This window comes from Tiliqua scincoides, chromosome 2 (genome assembly GCF_035046505.1).
Source record: "Tiliqua scincoides isolate rTilSci1 chromosome 2, rTilSci1.hap2, whole genome shotgun sequence".
NCBI classification, from domain to species: domain Eukaryota; kingdom Metazoa; phylum Chordata; class Lepidosauria; order Squamata; family Scincidae; genus Tiliqua; species Tiliqua scincoides.
In genome coordinates this window covers 138,230,860-138,250,125 of record NC_089822.1, presented here as the reverse complement: position 1 = coordinate 138,250,125, position 19,266 = coordinate 138,230,860, and the positions used below count along the sequence as shown (strand labels likewise).

Genomic DNA, 19,266 nt, shown 5'->3' with positions numbered 1-19,266 from the left:
AAGATTCAGTGGAACACACAAACCAGCATGCTGAAACTTTATCAGAACCGACAGTGTTTAAGTGCAACTAATGTATGTACTGAGCTAGACCAAAACCAATGTTATACAGCAAAAATGTTCCCTGTCTAGCCACAAATATTTATGCAAAAACTGTATTATTAAAATGTAAGAGGTTTTGTTTTTGGAACATATTCTGGAAGAGAAAAACAAAATAATAGGACACGATTCTGGCCTGAAATTAGGTCTTCTTACAATATCAGTAGAAGATATTCAAAAATCAAGAATTGCTTTTGTTCACTACAAACCGAGAATCAAGGAGGTAGGATGACCAAATGTTGAATACTAACTTCTTAAAAGTGATGAAGCCTATTATGGCCGCAAATCTATATGGTTACCAGAGAGTAAGCCCCACTGAATAAAACCGGACTTATTTCTGAAAAAAACACATACAGATTTACACTGCTAATTACTGTACAGTCTAATTTTCTGTCCTTGGACAGAATTTGGAGATCTTCATCAGGGCTCCATCTACTGCTCCTTAACCCATTATGTTTCATTGTTCAACTAGGTATGCAATAAAAATGGGATATGTCACATTAAGATCCACTTTTGTTTGTAATTATTATCATCCACAACTTCATAAGATGTAATAATGTATGTATTGAAAGAACTACTTTCAGTTCAGTACGAATGAAGTTCAGAACAGGATTCAGAGGCTGTTCATACTTTTATTGCAAGAGTGATACAGTCTCCTTAAAAAAACTGTTGAATCATAGATAATCTAAGAAAGGCACTTCTAAAAAACCAAAAAGTGTAAACAATAAAAAAGCTATCTGCTTCTTTAATATGCTATAAATTGAAAACCCAAGCAACAAAATGGGAATAGGAGAACTACATATCTTGGGCTGTGGGATATCTATTACATTTCTGGCTTGATAGAACATCGGTGAACAATTATGTTGAACTGAAAGATGAAATGGCACCATAAAATGGTCTTCTTGCATTACTGTTTATAAATGACAATCCATTTCCTCTACAGATAATCTTTCTAAATCACTGCTAAATCATTCTGCAGAAACCTCCACTTATCAGGTGCTTCCTTAAACAACAAAGATCTTCTTCTTCTCATGAGATTATAAACACAGCCATAAACACGTGACCTGTAAAATTCAAGCATTTCCTTAGGTAAATTGCAGTTGGAGAGGGGTGTTAAACTTTTTCATACAGTGGGCTGAACTGATGTCATTAAGCAGGTGATGGCCAGAAAAAACAGAATTTTTTTTTTCTCACTTAGGAACTCATTAGCTGCAAATAATAGAAGAGAAAATATGCAAATCTTGAAAACATTTTCAGGATATGGGATAGGTCAATTATCATGTGCAAAGGTCAATTATCCTTTCAGCAGCATGGCTTCTGCTGAGGTGTCACTTTGCAGCTCAGCAGCTGAAAGCAGCTGACAGTGGTGCTAGAAGAGCCCAATTATCATGGGGCTGGGTAAAAAGTTTCCATGGGCTGTACCTGGCCTGTGGGCCTTATGTTTGACACCCCTGTAGTTGGAATTCAATTATGCTTATTTACCTGAAAAAGAAAATCACACCTAAAAGTCATACTTATCAGTAAGTAAATGCAAGTTAAGAAACAGATCCATATATGGACAGTTCATCACGTAATATACTGCAATACCACATGAATTCCCCCATTTTTAAAAACTTTAGGCCTTATGCATTTCTAATCTGATCAAATGCTCCTGGGGAAAATTCTGGTCTTTCATTGCTAAAGTGGTCATACAGAAGCAGACTTTCAAAACTGCATGCAGACAATTCTGCCAAGGAAATAAATGCCCGAGGGCCGCACATGGCAGAAACAGGAATTGCAATCATTAGAAACCACTGCTTCCTCACTTCCATGTTAACTATGCTACTTATGTGGTCAGTCAGAATAGTAACAACAAAGTACTGAACATGACAATTCTTTTATCTTCCAATAACATAAAGAAATTTGAATTGATATTCCAGTCGTTATAAAACCAAACACAATAGAGTTTAAAAAATTTCTGGATAGATTCCCAAGCCCCCCAAACTTACATCCTAATATTGACATCTTTCCATCTGAGTATGGAAAATACTGGATACTCTCAGGAAGATATTTTATTATTTAATGTGAAACATCAATCAGAGTTATGCTGGAAAAAATGAAGACTTTGATTGCCTATTTAAAGCAACCAAAATCTTCACTTCCAATGTAGATAGAACATCCTCCTTATTTCTGGTGACAACCTCCCATACCCAGCTGGAGACCTGGTTAGGAGGATTTCTGCAAATGAGTCATGAGCACAATCTTTCTGAGAAGTCTGCCCGAGAAAACTCAGTTGCTTTGCATTGAACAACATTTAGCATTAGGAATAAATTTCTTGCCCTGGCATATAGGACATTGATCCCCTCCCCTTTAAAGGGGAGTTTAAAATGTCTTCTCATATACAATGCAGCTTTGTTGCACACTTTCTTGACAGACATCCCACATACTTGTTTGGTGATCTGTAGCTCTTCGGTTAGTTGTTTTCTCATGCGTTCTGATCGAGCCAATTCCTCCTGTTAGCGCAAAGGAAAAAAAGATTAAACAATAAATTCAGAGGCTCTTCCTCTGCAGAGAACCTTTCGATTCAATGGCAATTTGGTGCAAAGAGATTTGATGGCATTCTCTCCAATTCGTAAAACGAAGCTGCCAATAAGTGATTGAAGCTACGTATGACATACTGCTTTCCTAATGTAGGCTTTCCTAACAGAGTGCCAGTTGTTGTTTTCAAACAGTACAGACTCAATTTCTCTCCTTCTTCCAAGAACTGGATATATTTTTTCTCCATCACTTTTGGGTTATGTGGGCCTCTACAGCCTCACAAAGTGTTCAGGAATCTTTGTTCTACAATTCTTTGTATAGGATACCCTGGAAACTTTCCAATCTCTCACTGGCAATACCATTATCCCCAGTTGAGTTTGGACAGTACTCTTAGATGGAGTGATGGGTTCAGATTTCAAGGATGGGTTATAAGGTGTACCCCTCATAGAGACTGACAACTGGCAACAGAAAAGCCCCCAAAGCAACTTTACATCACCCCACTAGATTTTAATTAAAGTGTGGTAAAAAGGTTATTCCAGTTTTACAGAAGAACTAATGTGTCTCTGTATATTTGATGTGCTGCATTGCACTCTTATTTCCACTTTTGGAAATGTGTGTTTTGGAAAGGTGACCTTTTTAGAAGAGTGCATGTTCCCTGTCCTTGCCCATGTTGAACTCATTCTATCAGAACACATACAGAATCCATAAAGCTGTTATTGCTGGTTATGTCATTTTTGTTGTCATACTGTTGTAAAGCTTTGTTGTAAAGCTCAAGCATCCAAGAGGAAGTAGGATTCTACAAATATTGCACCTTCTGCGTAGTGACTTGCTAATTAGGTTATCTTTGAGAATCCAGAAGTTAGTCACCTCTGCCCCAACACACAATACAGTCTTGCACAATATAAAAACCACAGTTATGTAATAAAGCAGCATCTGAAACCACAATGTGACCTGGTTTGCACTGGTTTGGTTTGAGCTAACCCATGGTTCCCCAATGTAGGGAGGCAGTACTGTGGCTTACTTCGAAGCAAAAGCAAAAGCTTCCACTCTCCTCCTCTCACATGTGAGAGGGTAGGGGGAACGACTCTCCCACATTGGTTCATGTACCAAGAAACCATAGTTCCTTATTACACAAATACCAGGAACAGATGTATGGTTCACTTCTTGAGTGTCTGGTAACAAAGCACAATCCTGAGCACAAGCCATTAGACTGACTCTCTACAGCAAACGGGTTAGGAATAGGGACGAGAAAACCCAGTGTGGCATGACTTGAGTTGAGTCTCCGACTCTGACTCCAAAACGAGTCATAATGCAGACACTTTCCAAGTCGTCAAGTCACCCTTTCATGACTTGATAGGACTCAAGTTGAGTCACTATCCCTTTAAAAAGCCCAAAACAGTTCCACAGAAGGAAATGGGGCTGCTGCTAGTGTGTGTGTGTGTGTGTGTGTGTGTGTCAGAATTCACTTTAAACACTCCCCTGATATCCCCACACATCTGTAAATAGGGTGGGAGGGGGTGAGAGGGACTGTGAGAGAGCAGGGACAGAAGTGGCAAGAGGGAGGAAGGTCACAAGCAGCAGCTGTGAGACTTGACAGGATGACCCAATCCTTGGCAACTCTCTACTTGGAAGTAATCCCACTGCAGTCTTTCATTCAATGAGGCTTCCTCTGCCCAAGTAACAACAGAACACCACATAGCAGCTATGCGGTGAAAAGCATGCTCACTATGAACTGCCACCCCCTCACTTCCCTGGGCTTCTGCAACCATCATAAGACAAGAACGCCCTTGGCTCCTTCTTCTGCCCCACCTCAGCCAAAGAAAATACCAGGTTGCCGATCCTTTATCCAATGATCATTGGTTCCTTCCTTCCTATCAGAAACAGGCAAAGAGTCTTCTCCTGCCTCCCTTCCCCTCCCTGAGCTTCTCTAAACAATCATAAGGCAAAGAAAATACCAGACTGCCCATCCTTTGTCCAATGATCACTGAAGGAAAAGAAAGCCTGGTCCTGTCTCATGCGCTTCCCCCCATGCAAAAGCAAACGTTAATCCTTCCCTGCCTCATGGCTGGAACGTCCCTACTGCTTGTCCGGTCTGAAAAATGGCCCCACAAGGTTTTTCACACTGCAAAAACAGTAAGCAAGCACACCCAGACACAGGCAGACTCAAGTCTGCACACGTGGGGGTGAGTGCCACATTGGTGGTCCCTGACTGGAGCGTTTTTCCGAGTCTTCCACACATGTGATCAAGAGTCCATGAGTTAGTGAAAAACATGCATTTTTGCAACTTGAGTCCAAATCATGCAAGTCAAGTTCCTAACCTGGTTAGGACTGTCAGATACTGCTGTGGTGGTTCGTTCACAAGCAAGAGGGTGGGCTGCCAGATTCCAACAAATAATGTTTTGCACCAGTATAAGATCTTATCTACGACCTGAAAAAGTTTTCAAGGCACAAGGCAGGTATGGAACAAAGGAGACGAGAAAAGAGGAAATAGTTTTTAGAGACTAACAGCAGGAACTAATATTCAGCCATACAGCCTAACATTTTAAACTCTGAAGAGAAATTAATTTGTCAGTTACTGGCAATGTGTTATTACCATCTGACAGCTCCTCTGAGGATTGAATGAAATGAAGTGGTAGCAAGAAACTTCATTCATTTCCCACACACATAGAAAGATTAGCACATAGAGAGCCAAGTCGCTGAATGCAGTTTCATTCTGAGGCACAACTGCAAAAGGAATTATGAGCCAGAACCAGCGACCGGTGCTACAAGAGGGAGCGCAAGGCTGGGTTATACAACTATTCTACCTGCTCAGCCGGGTTTCCAGAATCTTAGAGCATGGGCTCAGACCTCTAATCGATATTTACTTCACAGCTGCACCTGAAGTAATCAAGCAGTGAGGCAAAATGAATTGGTTAGAAGAGCTTGGCATGACTGCTTTCAAGAGGAGCAAAAGAATCAGATGGCAGCTTATCCCTTTCAGTCACACAGTGTTTTATGCAGAAGAGTCCCTATTTGCTGCTCCTGTATGCTCCTTCTTTCTGGAAACATGCCCTATAGCTGTTAGTGCTCTCTCTTTATTTATGGATGTGGCTGTCACATGAACACACAGGGAACACGGCTAGCTTGCAGCACTGAACATAAAGATGTGCCAGTGTCGTAAAAAAGTGGAGCAGGCTTGTTATTCTTTATTGGCATTTCCCTCCTAATGGCTTCTTAAAGCAGTCAATTGACAGTCTGACGTAATCACAGACCACATCAATCATGTAGGCTGGAGGCAGGAAAAAACACACACCACAGCCTCTGCCTGAAGTGCCCTCAGTGATGATTGTGAAGCCCCATGGGAAAAGTAATGCAACATAATGAAGATACACATGTTTGAAAGAAAACATTTATTGACCTCAGGCCTAATTACTGGGTATAAAGCTAAGCTGCTGAAAATTTTACATCAGGAAAATGCAGGCTGCAATTTATTACCATCAATAAAATGAGGACATGAATTAATTTTTTTCCCCCAAAATGAAAACAGAAGGAACAAAATATAGGGTAAAACAAAAAGGGTGAAAGATCCACAATGCAGTTTGAGTGGGCAGAAATACATGTTAAAAGAACACAGGACTGTAACAAAAAAACCAGAGTCACACATCAGAAGAACAGGAGGAGAGCCCTGGGGGATCAGGCCCCAAATTCCTCTAATCCATCACCCTGTTCCCAGCTGCTGCTGCTGCCCCAGGAAAGTCCACAAGCAGGAGATAAAGGCAACAGCCCTCCCATACTTTTGCCCCCCCCAGCTACTAACAGTCACAACTACACAACTGCTTAACACACAATTCATAGAGGATGGTTCTGGAACTCATTCCCATCAACAGAACTCTACTCCTTCAGGAATTTATCTAAAATGTTTTCAAAACAAACTACATCAGGGGCCACTAACATGCAATGTTGCATCAAATGACAACAGTTAATGATGCCGCATGTGAAGAGTACTTTGTTTTGTCTGAATCCTGAATCTTCTGCTCATCTGTTTATTATAACCTCTGCTAGTAACCCATGCTCTCACTGGGTAAGAAGGAATCTCTTAAAGTGGTGGCTTTCTTATATTTAAGAATGAGACTAACTGCCCCATTCATTCCAGCACAGTGTCCCTCCTAGCAATCTTTGACAGTGGTTTCTTCTCTATCTTTTTTTTTTTTCTTAGATTGTATGCCCTTTTGGGACAAGGATCCATTTATTTGACATGTAAATCTCTTTGTGAACCTTTTTGTGTTGAAAAGTGGTACATAAATATTCTCATTAATACTATTATGTGGGGGATTGTGAAACAAAACACAATCCACATTTGCCAGACTGTACAGAGTATTATATGACTATCACATTCAATTATATAAGTTCCTTCACTAAACTAGAAAGGGGTGCTTTCTAGTTCCCATCCCCTCCATGGGTTGACCCCAGGGTCAGCCCTCTCATGAGGCCAGACAAAGTGCCCATGTTGAGCAATGATTCTGGAATTTGTGGCAAACTCAAGAGGGGATTTATTTTTCTGCCTGTCTTTCCCCCACTGCAATGTACAAATTAGTTCAGAATGCACTTTACAGAAATGGCCAAATGTGCTTAAGACTATCATGCTTTCTGACTTCTATGATTTGACAGCTAGCAAAATATCTCTGAATTGTATCTGATCAAAGGCTTATCTCTAACTCCAAAAAGATCTACTATTTAAAAAATGAACAAAATTAAAGTGAGATAAAAATTAAAAACACTTCAGCTATTCTAGACAGCAATAGCAATAACACTTGCCACTAACACCAAAGACTCACTGTGGAAGTCTATGGAGAATTCTATCCTGGGGACGTGTCCAAGGGGCATAATCAGAAATGTTCTTTTATTATGAACAAATTAAGTCTTACTGCAGGCAGTCACACAGGAACAGTGATTATTCCACTAAGTTGGCAGAGCACTACTGAAACCTAAATTATGGAGTGGGAAACCTTCTGCCAGTAGAAAATTAAAGAATGCCTATAATAAGTAACAAGTTAAAAAGAGGGTGTATTTTTTAAAACATCATTTGTATAAGAATAGACATCTATACCTTACTTATTGTTAGGAAGCTCAATTCCATATGATTGGTAAGTAAGCTGTTTTTGTAAACGGGACAATTAAATTAAGGTCTCCAACTCTCTCCCCAAGTTCCCAGAAACCAGTACTATTATTTTTCAGATATTGGTTCAAAACTGTATAGTGGAAGGGAAGGGGGGAAAAAACAAAACCACAAATACATTTGGGAGCCATTGGCTGGCAATGAAAAAATACAAATACAGGCATACCCCCATATCCATGAGGGATCCATTCTAGGCATCCCTCGCGAATAGGAAACACGCAGATATAGGGAAACTATATGGATGCAATACTTTGTGGGGTCCCCCACACCCATTACTTTCTGTTTTCTTCATTAACAAGCAGGCATGTTTCTTGCTTTTACACTCTCCAAGAGGAAAGCAACATGTAGGCAGGCAGCCTGCACGCTAAGGGAGCCACAGTCAGAACATTAACAGGAAGTAGATCCTGCTTCCTGTTAGCGTTCTGACTGTGCCCTTCCCTGTGTCCCCCCCACCGGGTTGCAGAGGCTTACCCCTGTATAAGGGATCCATTTTCCCCTTAACCCAGTGATATTCAAACTGGGGCGTCGCGACGCCCCAGCCTGTGGGTCCTGGCCTCTGCCCCCTTAAGGGGCGGGGGCAGCCAGGAGATGGGGGAAGGCAGCAGCTCAATCCCCAGGATCGCGCCACTCAGGGGGGCTGCACGGGCTTGGGTGCACTTGCCCAAGCCTCCTGCAGCCTCAAAGGGGTGCGGGGAGCCCTGCACAACCTTTGGCAGAGCTCCCCAGGTCAGGAAAAGTGAAAGTGGAGCGACTGTGCCCTGCTCCGCAAAACTGGAAGGGGAGCACGATCGCTCCAATTTGGGGCTGCAGGGATAGGGGTGCACCCTCCAGTCCCTGCAGCAGCCGTCCCTGTGTGCGGGGAGCCCTACGCAAGTGCCTGCAGGGCGCCCCAGGTCAGGGAAAGGGAGAGTGGGGCGATTGCGCTCCGCTTCCACTTTTGCGGAGGCAGAGTAGATCGCTCCACTCTCCCTTTCCCTGACCTGGAGTGCCCTGCAGGGGCTCGCGCAGGGCTCCCCAAACACAGGGATGGCTGCTGCAGGGACTGGTGAGTGCATCCCAGCCCCTGCAGCCCCCTGAGCGACACGGTCCTGGCGATCGCGTTGCTGCCTTTCCTCTGCCCCTGCCGCCTCCCCCCACCCCCGCAAAGACTTACTGTGGGTTTCAAACTCCTGGTGAGTTTGAAAACCGCAGCCTTAACCAGAAGAGACCTCCTGGACTGCCCTCCCCTCACTGCAGGATGCAACAGTAGCCACTTTGGTGCCGTTGCACTGGCAGGCTGAGAGAGGAAGGAAAGAATAGATTTGGGTTCTAAGATTTATCGAAGTCAAGCACTATCTGAAACACATTTATAGGTTAGTATAAACTTGTAGCACAGGTGTCACCTGATCACCTGTGGAAACAACGTTCTCTGCGCAGGAAAAACTTTACAAAATATGGTTCTCCCCCTACTTTTTAGGCCACAAAGAACTAACACTGTGAGCAGCAGGACTAGCAACATTTGTGGATTTACAAATGTACATGTATTATTATTATTACTATTACTCACACTGTTCAAGTACACATATAACATTTTAAAAAGTGGTTATGCATTGTTAAGGATAGTTATGCCAGAAAATACACAGGGAAGGATATAGGTACTGCTGCACTTTTGTGTCATGGCTAGAGATGTTGCACATAGGTTAAGACAGAAGGTTGTTTGCATTTCTGTTCGGAGTAAGTTAATGAAAAAGCTGATGGGTGATCAGTGGCTGAAGCAGGCCTCTTTTAGAGAGGGATAAACAGTTTCCAAAAGACATCAAGGTACTCATGACCCCTGTCCGAAAAGACACAGATTAATTCTAAGTACACTTGTCTGGGTTAAGTCTTAATCACAGCAAAATTTGCCTCCAAGTAAAAATACATTGTAATGGATTGTAAGGTGACTATATCAAGCAGAACAATTTTGCACCATACCATCAAGTATAAGGGGGCAGCCTGGAGTGGTGTCCATGGTTGGTCAGGTAGGGCACTGCTCAAAGGCCAACCAGATCTCTTGGAAGTACCCAATACACTACCAGATGATGATGGAAGTGTTGGACGGGCAGTATAGGGCTTTGTCCCAGAGCCCTTGGCTGTGGCATTGGGGGGGGGGGGCAACATCGTATAAAGAATGCAACAATTCCAGTGCCATGATCCTTTAATTGCATTTTATTCATTCATTCTATTCCTATCCCACATTTCTTCTGAGAGGCACTCAAGGCAGCTTTAGAGAAACACTGGCCTACTTGGTTTAAAATGAGCAAAGCAAAATGTTACCTTCAGTTTACATATTTCTTGTAAGGCTTCATTTCTCTCTTTCCTAAGTCCTTCCAGCTCATCTGTGTCCAAAGGACTACTGGATATAAACTGTATGCATGGAAATATAAAGCACAAAAATTGTGAATACATGCACATAAAAAAAAAAGGAAAGCAGTCAGGTTAAAATGACCTAAATGACACCAAAGACCATCTCCTCCCATATGAGGTTGCCTGCTTACTGAAGTCATATTTCAGGGCCCTGCTCTATGTGCCCATAGCTGTGAAGATCAGGCAGGTGGTTACCAGGGTCTTCTCAGTGGTGATTCCCAGTGATGTGAAATAGCCCTCACTAGAAACGTTCAGTTGGCATCTACTTTTTGTTTTGATGACAAGTTATAACTGCTTTCTATGAAAGAGCTTTTAATGACAAGTAGCCTGAGAATCTTTCTGATGCTATTTTATTGGTTTGCTGTTGCTTATTCAGATTTATTTAGTTTAATGACTTTTAGGCTTCACTCCTATACACACTTACATGGGGGTAAGCCTCCATTGAACACAATGAGACTTTCTTCTGAGTAGACGTGCCTAGGATTGTTCTGTTAGCATGTTTTTATTTTTTACCCAATTGTATTTTTTAGCCACTCTATAGGCTGTGTGCTGTGGAAGTGCTGTGGAAGCGTGGGATGTTAACATTTTAAGCAAACAAACAAACTGTTCATCATTTGAACAGCTGGGAGCAATCATTAGACTTCAGAACTCACCACAATAAAGCATTGTTATCAGCAATTGCCAATTTACAGAACACTTCTGTGAATTACATCCTGCACAGTAGGTTGCTCAAAAGACCACAACAGGGCTCGGATAATTCAAAAAAATGGTTAAGAAATGGTGTTTAAATCTCTGTCTAAGAAAACCATTGTGACAAACAGAATGAGCTTTGTTGATTCCATAATGTTGAATTCTACAGAGCTCCAGCACATTGTCATGTTACTTACCTGTGAATCTAATAAGCTGGCAATTTCACGAGTAGTCAATACTGCGGGTCCTTGGGCACTATCTGCTACATCCAACTGCAAGCAGAAGAGACTTCTTGCCGCCTGAACAAAATCTAAAAGACAGCTTAAGTTTTACATCTGCGAGATCAACAAAAAAATAATCAATTTGAGGGTACAGGTTGTGCCTGTACAGATTTTGCATCTGTGGATTTGACTCAACGTGGGCCATTCACATTGAGTAACTTTTATAAAAGTCCCTTTAAAAACCTGTAAAATCAAAAGAAAACACTTCCCTTTCCTCACATGGCAAGCTGTAGGGCAGTCAATGGCACTCCTGGGAAGCTATTTCCAGATTGCACCAAACTCCCTCCCCCCTCCCTTGATCCTGCATGGAAGTTAGCCCACCAAAGGAGCTGTCTGGCACCTCACACAACAGCCGCCTTGGTTCCTACAGGACACACACATACAAACGAGGATGTGCTTTCTCAGTCACCATGGCCCCCTCCCCCCGCCACTGCTGCTCTGCACCCCTCATGGGTCTGCCACCAACAGCACAAGCCCCATCCTTGGCTGAAAAGTTTAAAGTTCCATCCCCAGCGACGCTGCTGTGAAGTGATTGTCTGAGAGCAGCCACTTTCTGCTTCAGTTGCTAAAGTAAAAGTCCCGTTAGAATAATTATACAAGGACAAAAAGTTTTGGCTTCCTTGGTGCAGCAGCAAGCAGCAGCAGCACTTTTCAGTGTGTATGTTATGGGGTCAAGGAAAGTTTCGTGGCTGGCTGCTTCATCTTGCAGCTTCCTCCGGAGGGGGTGCACACAGGAATGCACTGGGGGGCCTGGACCAGATCTGCGGATAAATGAATCTGCAGACACGGATCTGCAGATATGGGGGTCACCCATACTCATTTTAGCAATGGAAGCAAGGTTTCGTAAATGCACAATGCCAAACCATGGTTTGCAATTATAAGAACAAGCCTTGGGCTTTAACATTCCTTTCTATTGCTTATTTCTAAACGGATTTGTATCCTACTTTTCAGCATTTAAGGATTTCTAAGAAGGCTCACAAAATTAAAATACTGTATTACACAACAATATCAACTTAATTAAAAAAATAGCAAACAAAATAGAAACAGTAGATTAAAAAATGATCTCAAGAGTGGTTTGTAAAAGCCTATCAAAGTAGGGACTGGGAGAGGCTCTTAGATGGGACACTATGGCCAAAAAAAGGCCTTCCTCTCTGTTGCAGGATGTGCTATTTAGATCCAAGTTCACTTTTATTTTCAGAATAATGAACTCTGATAACTAGATCACTCTCTGTTTTTATTATGACTATGACTCCCTTCAAGCAATTACCTCCAAATGACACAGTTCCTTTAGAATCCATCGGTAGCTGCTGCCTTAGGATTCCTTGCTGTTCTTTTGTAGGCTGAATCCCAAGATAATTCAGTGCCTAGAAGAATTTGTTAAGGGAGGAAAAACACAGGAATTCTTTCTTAAAGTGATGAACATTTTAAGCATAGTGAATAGCACTATCTGTTAACTCTTTTAAGATAGTAAACTGAATACTGGTCCATACATGAGAAGAAATCACAAAGACCAACCTTCCTTGAACTAGTCCTTCAGACTGAGGAAAGCATATCTTCTATTTCAGCGTTATCTTATCTAAAAGCCCAGCCTATACATAGAACAGCTGCACATCAGGAAGAAGTTAGACTAGACTCTTTCTCTGACCTAGAAAAGGCCAGGAAGTCTGTGCCAATGCCACCTTCAGACGATTCAGGAAGCAAGGCCCAGTGACTGTGCTGATCAGCCCCTAGTTATGAGATCCCTGACTTGGCACTACTGCTACAAGCGTGGGGTTCAAGTGCACATTCCTCAAGGAATGGGATCATCATGCATACATCCTCTTCCATAAACTGAGGCACCCTTCCATTGAATGAGGCAGCACTAACAAGATTTCCATGGTTGAACTTGTGAGCACATGATGGCATGGGATGGAGCATGGCTGTTTGAAAAATTGCTGAGCTTCTTACAGGAGATTGAGAGGGGGTGCATGAATAAAACACTGCCCCAATGTCATACATTTCCTTGTCCCCCATCACTCCCCCCCCACATCATAAGATGGGATACATCCATTCCTCCCATATTTTTGTTTGGATTGCGCCCTCTCAGTATGATTTAAAGGAGAGAAAAAAAAGCAGCAAGTAGCATGAAAATGGAAATAAGTTCATCATGCACAAAAATTTCAGAAAACAGCTATTAAATAAGGCTGACACCACAGCAAAACTCCCAGGAAAGCACTTGGGAAGTAAAATGTCGCTCAGTTTCAAAAATTTTCCATTCTCTCTTTTTAATAGTATATAGTAGCAGTTCCCATACTGTAAGGTGTGGCTCTTTGCGCTGGTGCAGCAAGCACTCGGGGTACACTTGCAGCCTCATAGCAAGACCTTGACACTGAACACTACGAAGCAGAGACTTAGCCCACCCACCTGTCCTTTGCCTCCTACTGCTATTTTAGGGTTCCTTTGTAGCTCCGAACCTGGAAATAAGTGGTGGTGACTTCATTGCGTCACTGCCAACTATTTGTGGCCCTGAAGACCTAGCCTTAACTTCAGCTACAAAAGCAAGTAAACTTCTACATTACATTCTTAGTACTTTCTCTTTGTGAGGTCTTCAACTGAGTCCAAAAAGTCCTTGTTAAAATTCATTTACTTGCCAACAAGAACAAATACAGCAATTTTGTACTGTAACCACAAAATGCTTACAAGTATTGGCCAAACACAGAATCTTCCAGCTACTTTGGTGAGGAACCTACAATAGCATATTATGAATTATACTGATAATTTGAATTACATAATTTTCCTATGTATTAAATACATAGGAGATAATACATAATTTTCCTATGTATTAAATACATAGGAGAAATACATAGTTTTCCTATGTATTAAAAAAACTCCACCATTTCTACATTAGGTACTCATTAAAATGATACCACATTTAAACAGGTACCAAAAGATACCACATTTAAAAAAGAAAAGGAACATTTTAAAAACATCTACACTGCAATTTAAAAACAATTGCAAGGTACCAAAGTTAAAATAATACTGTTTACACATTGGCCTTGTTAGATATAGGAGTTGCAAAAGAGAAAAGTTGAAAAGAATCTCCACTGGGAATATCTTGATTGACATATAAATTGTTTATTTTGGATTCTAGTCAATAGCATTATTCTGTTGGAATAAGCAGGATTGTTAATAGTTTTAAAGTATGCAGAAGTATGTATGCAAAAATGCATTAAGTCGTTCTGATGTTAGAAAGTGAAATTACAGCATTAATGACAGTCAAACATTCTTAAATCTATCAATCCAGCCATACAATTTCAATGTTCCCTACAAAATTTCAGCAGGCGTATGTGAAGATTTAATGAGACAATGATAAGACGAGAAGGTGAAAGATTCAACTAAATGGAATGATACTTCAAAATAAAATTAACATGAAATACGTGCTTTGAAAACTTTCTGTCACAAAAATTAAAAAAAGAATAAGAGGAAAATATGATGGACATATTTACCATCTCTAGTTTATCTACTTTGAGACGAACTGTGGGGTTTAGGGAAATCTTCCTTCTTTGTGGTCCATAATCATCACTCCAGGTGGGGCCAGCAGCTAAGACACAACAGGTTGCACATTAATTGGAAATTTAATTGGAACTTTTTCTGCTGAAGAATATGTTCTGAGCTCCTGCTGCTCAAACAACTCAAGCTAATCACCTGAATTCCAGAATTAATGCCACTGTTTATTACTCTTCCAACCCTATAAATATTAAAGCAATGCACTACTAAAACATTTAATAAAGATCTCAAATGGAAAAGTATGGATACTGCTTAACTACTGGCAAGAATGTTTTGTATCTATCCATCAAGACATAAGGGGAAAGCTAACATAAAAGACTGGTGCTTAATTGCTAAAGGTGCCATGAAGCAAGCAGGCTTTATTCAAACACTAAAGGTCATATTACAATGGGGGCACATGGCTTACAGCTGCAATTACTTTTGCCAACAAGATGCCTGAAGGGAAGAGGGACTGGTTATGAAAACATGTGCAAGATCCTCAGCGGTCTTACTCATTGGAAAAGTTTCAGACTATGATCCAGAAGGGCATATCCATCCTTTCAGTAAAGGATGCTTCAAGTCGCCAAGCTCATTTTTTTAAAACATTCCCAAGTTTATGTTAGCAACTTTACACAGCTAAATGCATGGCTGGTAAAAATATTATAAAAGAATAAGAATGTAAGAGCAGCTCTGTTGGACTAGCCCAAAGGTCCATGCAAATGAATGGGGGGATGGGACTAAAGCCATTTCTGTCCAACGTTGCATATATGCAACAGGGATCAAATGTGTACCTCTGTGGGCTGGGCAAAAATGAGTTAATATCAATTACTACAGGTAGGCATGGCAGCAACAGGTGAGGAATAAATAATAAGTTGAACTGGTTGAGGAGTTTCTTGAGCCTAAAAAGAGAAAACAGCATTTGGGCAAATAAGAGCAACCATCAGAGGTTGTCAGAATCTGGCAACTAAGCATCATTAAAAATCTAGTTCACACATTACCTCGATAAATGAAAGACAAAAATTAAAACTCCTCCCTCTTCAATTCCCCCACCTATTCTGACAGCCTCCAATTCTGACAGCAAGGATAAGATGGTCCTGGCTAGAATGCCTCATCCCTTCTGGTTCATCTCACATTGCTCTGGGCTGCTGTCACCCACCATTGCAGCAATATTTTAACATTTTATGTCAAAAACACAAAGAATGTAGGAAACATTCTTTTTCTGTCAACAGCCAGCCGTCTCTGAACTTCTCTCTCCAACTTTGGGCAGCAGCTGCTGTTGTCAAAGAAAATAAGGAAGTGGCAGAGCCAGAACATGAATTGCTGATTTTATCTTACAAGGATAAACAGGGTGCGGCCATGAGAGTGAGTAGGTGATATGAGCTCCCCCTATGCTAGGAGTGTAGACAAAGGTGTGAGGTAGAAGGAGGCTCTCCAATCATGTCTATCTGTATTGGCTGACAGAGTCAGAGGCTAGTACGGGCATAAAAGGTAGGTGTTCATTATAAGTTCAGTCTTATGAAGAAGGTAACAAGTCACAAGGGAAAGAAGAACATAACAGCTCTGCTGGATCAGACCAAAGCTCCATCTAATTCAGCATTCTGTATCCCATAGTGGACAGCCAGGTACCTCTTGGAAACCTACCAGCAGGGTAAAGAGACAATAACCTTCCCCTGCTATTGCTCCCCCAGCAATGGGTATTCAAAGGCATATTTCTTTGAAACATGGGGTTCCACACAGCCACCATGAGTAATAACTATTGATAGCTTGCCTTCATGAATGTGCTTAAATGTCTTAAAATCTATCTAAAGCAAGACAGAAAAAGGACGGGACAGCCAAGTAACTGTGTATTGGTAGCGCTGCAGAAAAAGGCCCTGATGCAACTTGACGTGCCATAGGACAGTGGTTCCAAAACTGACCTATGTCCATTTAAGGGGTGGAGAGGGGGGAAGGCAGCAATGTGATCCCCAGGACTGTACTGCTGCCAGGGAGGGAAAGGGGGTTTTCACTTACCTCCAAGTCAGCGCTAGAGTCCTAGGAGCTGGAGATTCCAGGGAGCCCTCTGTAGGGTTCCCCAAGCCTATGTAACCCTGTAAAAAAGAAAAAAAAGCAAAAAAAAGACATTCCAGTTTCATCTTGAAAACTGGAAGTGCCAATTTTTCAGACTTACAGAGTTTTGGGTAGCCCTGGGGAGAGCTCTCCAGACCCCCCCTGGACTTCCTAGGACTCCAGCGCTGGCTGAAAACCCCACTTCCCTCCCCATCAATAGCACAATCCTGGGGATAGCGTTGTTGCAGTTCGCCCACCCCAGCAAATAGTTACATGGTTCCCTCCTCCTAAGGAGGACTTTGGGAACCACTGCCTCAGGAGTATGCTGTAGGGAGGGAGCTCTGAGATCCAATGCAATCATGCATATCATCCTTCCATTTTAGTATATTTCCATGAGAATCAAATGATTCTGGGGCCTTGACTAAGGGCGCAATCCTAACCATGAGTTAGGCTGGCACAAGTCCCTTGCACCAGCCTAGGAGGGTTGCAAACACGCTGTAAAGCACATTTGCGTCTTCTCGGCAGTAAGCCATGCCAGTGCACAGAGGTGCACTAGCACATGGAGGCTACATTCAGCCTCCATGATGGATTGCAGAGGGAGCCTTGCATCGACCGAGCTGAGACGATACAAGGCTCTGGGGTGGGTGGGAAGGAGGTGGAAGAGAGGCATTCCTGGGCAGGGGGATGGCAGGTGGAGAGTGGTCCCAGAGCAGGCGGGTGGGGAGCAGGAGGTGGGGCAGGAATCCAGCTGTTATGCCAGATCCCAACCCCCCATTCCTGAGCTTCAAGCCACTCCGCTCTCCTCGGACTTGCGCCACCTCCTGAGGTGGCGCAAGTTTGAGGAGACCCATAGGGGCTGCAGTGGCTTACCCGGGGGTAAGGGGAAGAGTTTTCCCTCACCTCTGGCTGAGCTACTTCAGTGCCCTATCTCACACTGGATACAGTGCAAGCCTCCTGGCTTGCCTATTCCAGCGCAAGACAGGATTGCACTGTAAGCAACTGAGGCCCAAATCCTAACCAACTTTTCAGTACTGGCATAACTGTGCCAATGGGACATGTGCTGCATCCTGCAGTTGGGTGGCACTCACAGAGGCCTCCTCAGAGTAAGGGAATGTTTGTTTCCTTACCTTGGAGCTGCATTGCTCTTATGTTGGTGCTGGAAAGTGGGTTAGGATTGCACCCTTAATTTAATGCAGGCAATACAGGTATTTGTTTACAGTTGATGTGCAGCAGAAAAGTACCCAATGATGTGCGGCAAAAGTTATCTAATATTAGATCATCTGAGCATATTCTGCCATTCACAAGATTTCTCACTCACCAGAAATGCTTTCTTCTTCAAGAGACACTTTGTACCAAAATTAACTATAGCTTTGCCACCATGCACTTAGTTGCTCCATTTCCCAGAAATGTATATAGTTATTTAAAACCTACACATGTGAGTGTTAAGTGCTAACAAGAGATACTACACCAATCCTGCTCTGAAATCTGCCTGTTCCATTTGCAGATGCTATATAAAGTGAAAACAAAGCTGCCAACATAGAAACGTTTTCATAAGGGCAGAGGAGGAGATATGGAGCTATCTTTTTAAAAAAATAACTTTTTATCTGAGTGCTGGTGGCATGGGAGTCACTGTCACAGTTTCTTCCTGCACTGCCAACCATAACATAAGAAGTTCAGGGCCATGTGAGTGGAACCTATACACTGCCCCATGACACAGCTGTCCTGGTTTCTGGGAGGAGCAAGAGTGATTTACGAATCTTATTTTCTTGTTAATATGGGAAAAGTAGTCTTATAGCCCAGCCCTATTGGGCTTCCCCACTGGTGGAATATGCATTCCGCCAGCCCTGACTGCTGCAACCCTGGTGTCATTCTGAGTAGATTCTTTGGGTTGGGACTCAGGGGGCACTCCTGTCCCTTTGAAATGCATAGGATCACTAACTTGGAGAAAAGGCAAGGATTTATTACAAACTTCATAATTACAAGCATTATGCAGAATGCTATACAATTTAAAAGGCTCCATTTCTATGGTAACATCATTTTGATTCATTCCACAGTGACAAAAGATCCTATCGATTACTAATACTATAAAGCTCAGCAGTTTTTGAATTAACTACATTTAGCGAAGTTTTTCCACATTCATTTGTCTGCTCAGGAACCGCCATGCATCTGTGTCATGCAAACCATTGCTCTGCAGAGGATTCTGGGAGCATTCTAAACTATAGTCTTGGTTTGAGGACTCCAGTCCTACTGGACTTCACTACTGATGCATGAACTGGGGTTACAAACTACAACACATCTAGATATGCATTCTCAGAGAAGGCAAGCTATCTTTTGGGGAAGCTTGTCTGTCCTTACTAATTTTCCTATTGAAAAACCTCTAATGAGCTTCTGAGAACCCCCAAGTTCCTGGGAACAGCCTTTGAAGACCTTTGAATACTCAGCAATCCAATAAAATAGTTAATAGGCACTTTATGCTTGGACAACCCATTCATTTTTGTCTTCCATCACCACTAGAAAAATAGCCTATAACCAGTCTTTTCAAAGGCTGCGGGGGGGGGGGGGTTGGGGTGG

The 19,266-nt window shown here is 42.2% G+C and overlaps 1 protein-coding gene across 7 annotated transcripts in view; it reads right to left on the bottom strand.

Annotated features, from left to right (window-relative positions):
• STXBP4 (syntaxin binding protein 4) overlaps positions 1-19,266 on the bottom strand; it is a 124,390-nt gene that overhangs the window by 66,399 nt on the left and 38,725 nt on the right. For all 7 annotated transcript variants that reach the window (XM_066614548.1, XM_066614554.1, XM_066614552.1 and 4 more), the window contains 5 exons: positions 14,610-14,704; positions 12,392-12,488; positions 11,041-11,153; positions 10,064-10,153; positions 2,523-2,588 (listed from right to left, as the gene is read on the bottom strand). In XM_066614548.1, the coding sequence (XP_066470645.1) occupies positions 2,523-2,588; positions 10,064-10,153; positions 11,041-11,153; positions 12,392-12,488; positions 14,610-14,704 (461 nt within the window). The remainder of the gene's footprint in view (positions 1-2,522; positions 2,589-10,063; positions 10,154-11,040; positions 11,154-12,391; positions 12,489-14,609; positions 14,705-19,266) is intronic.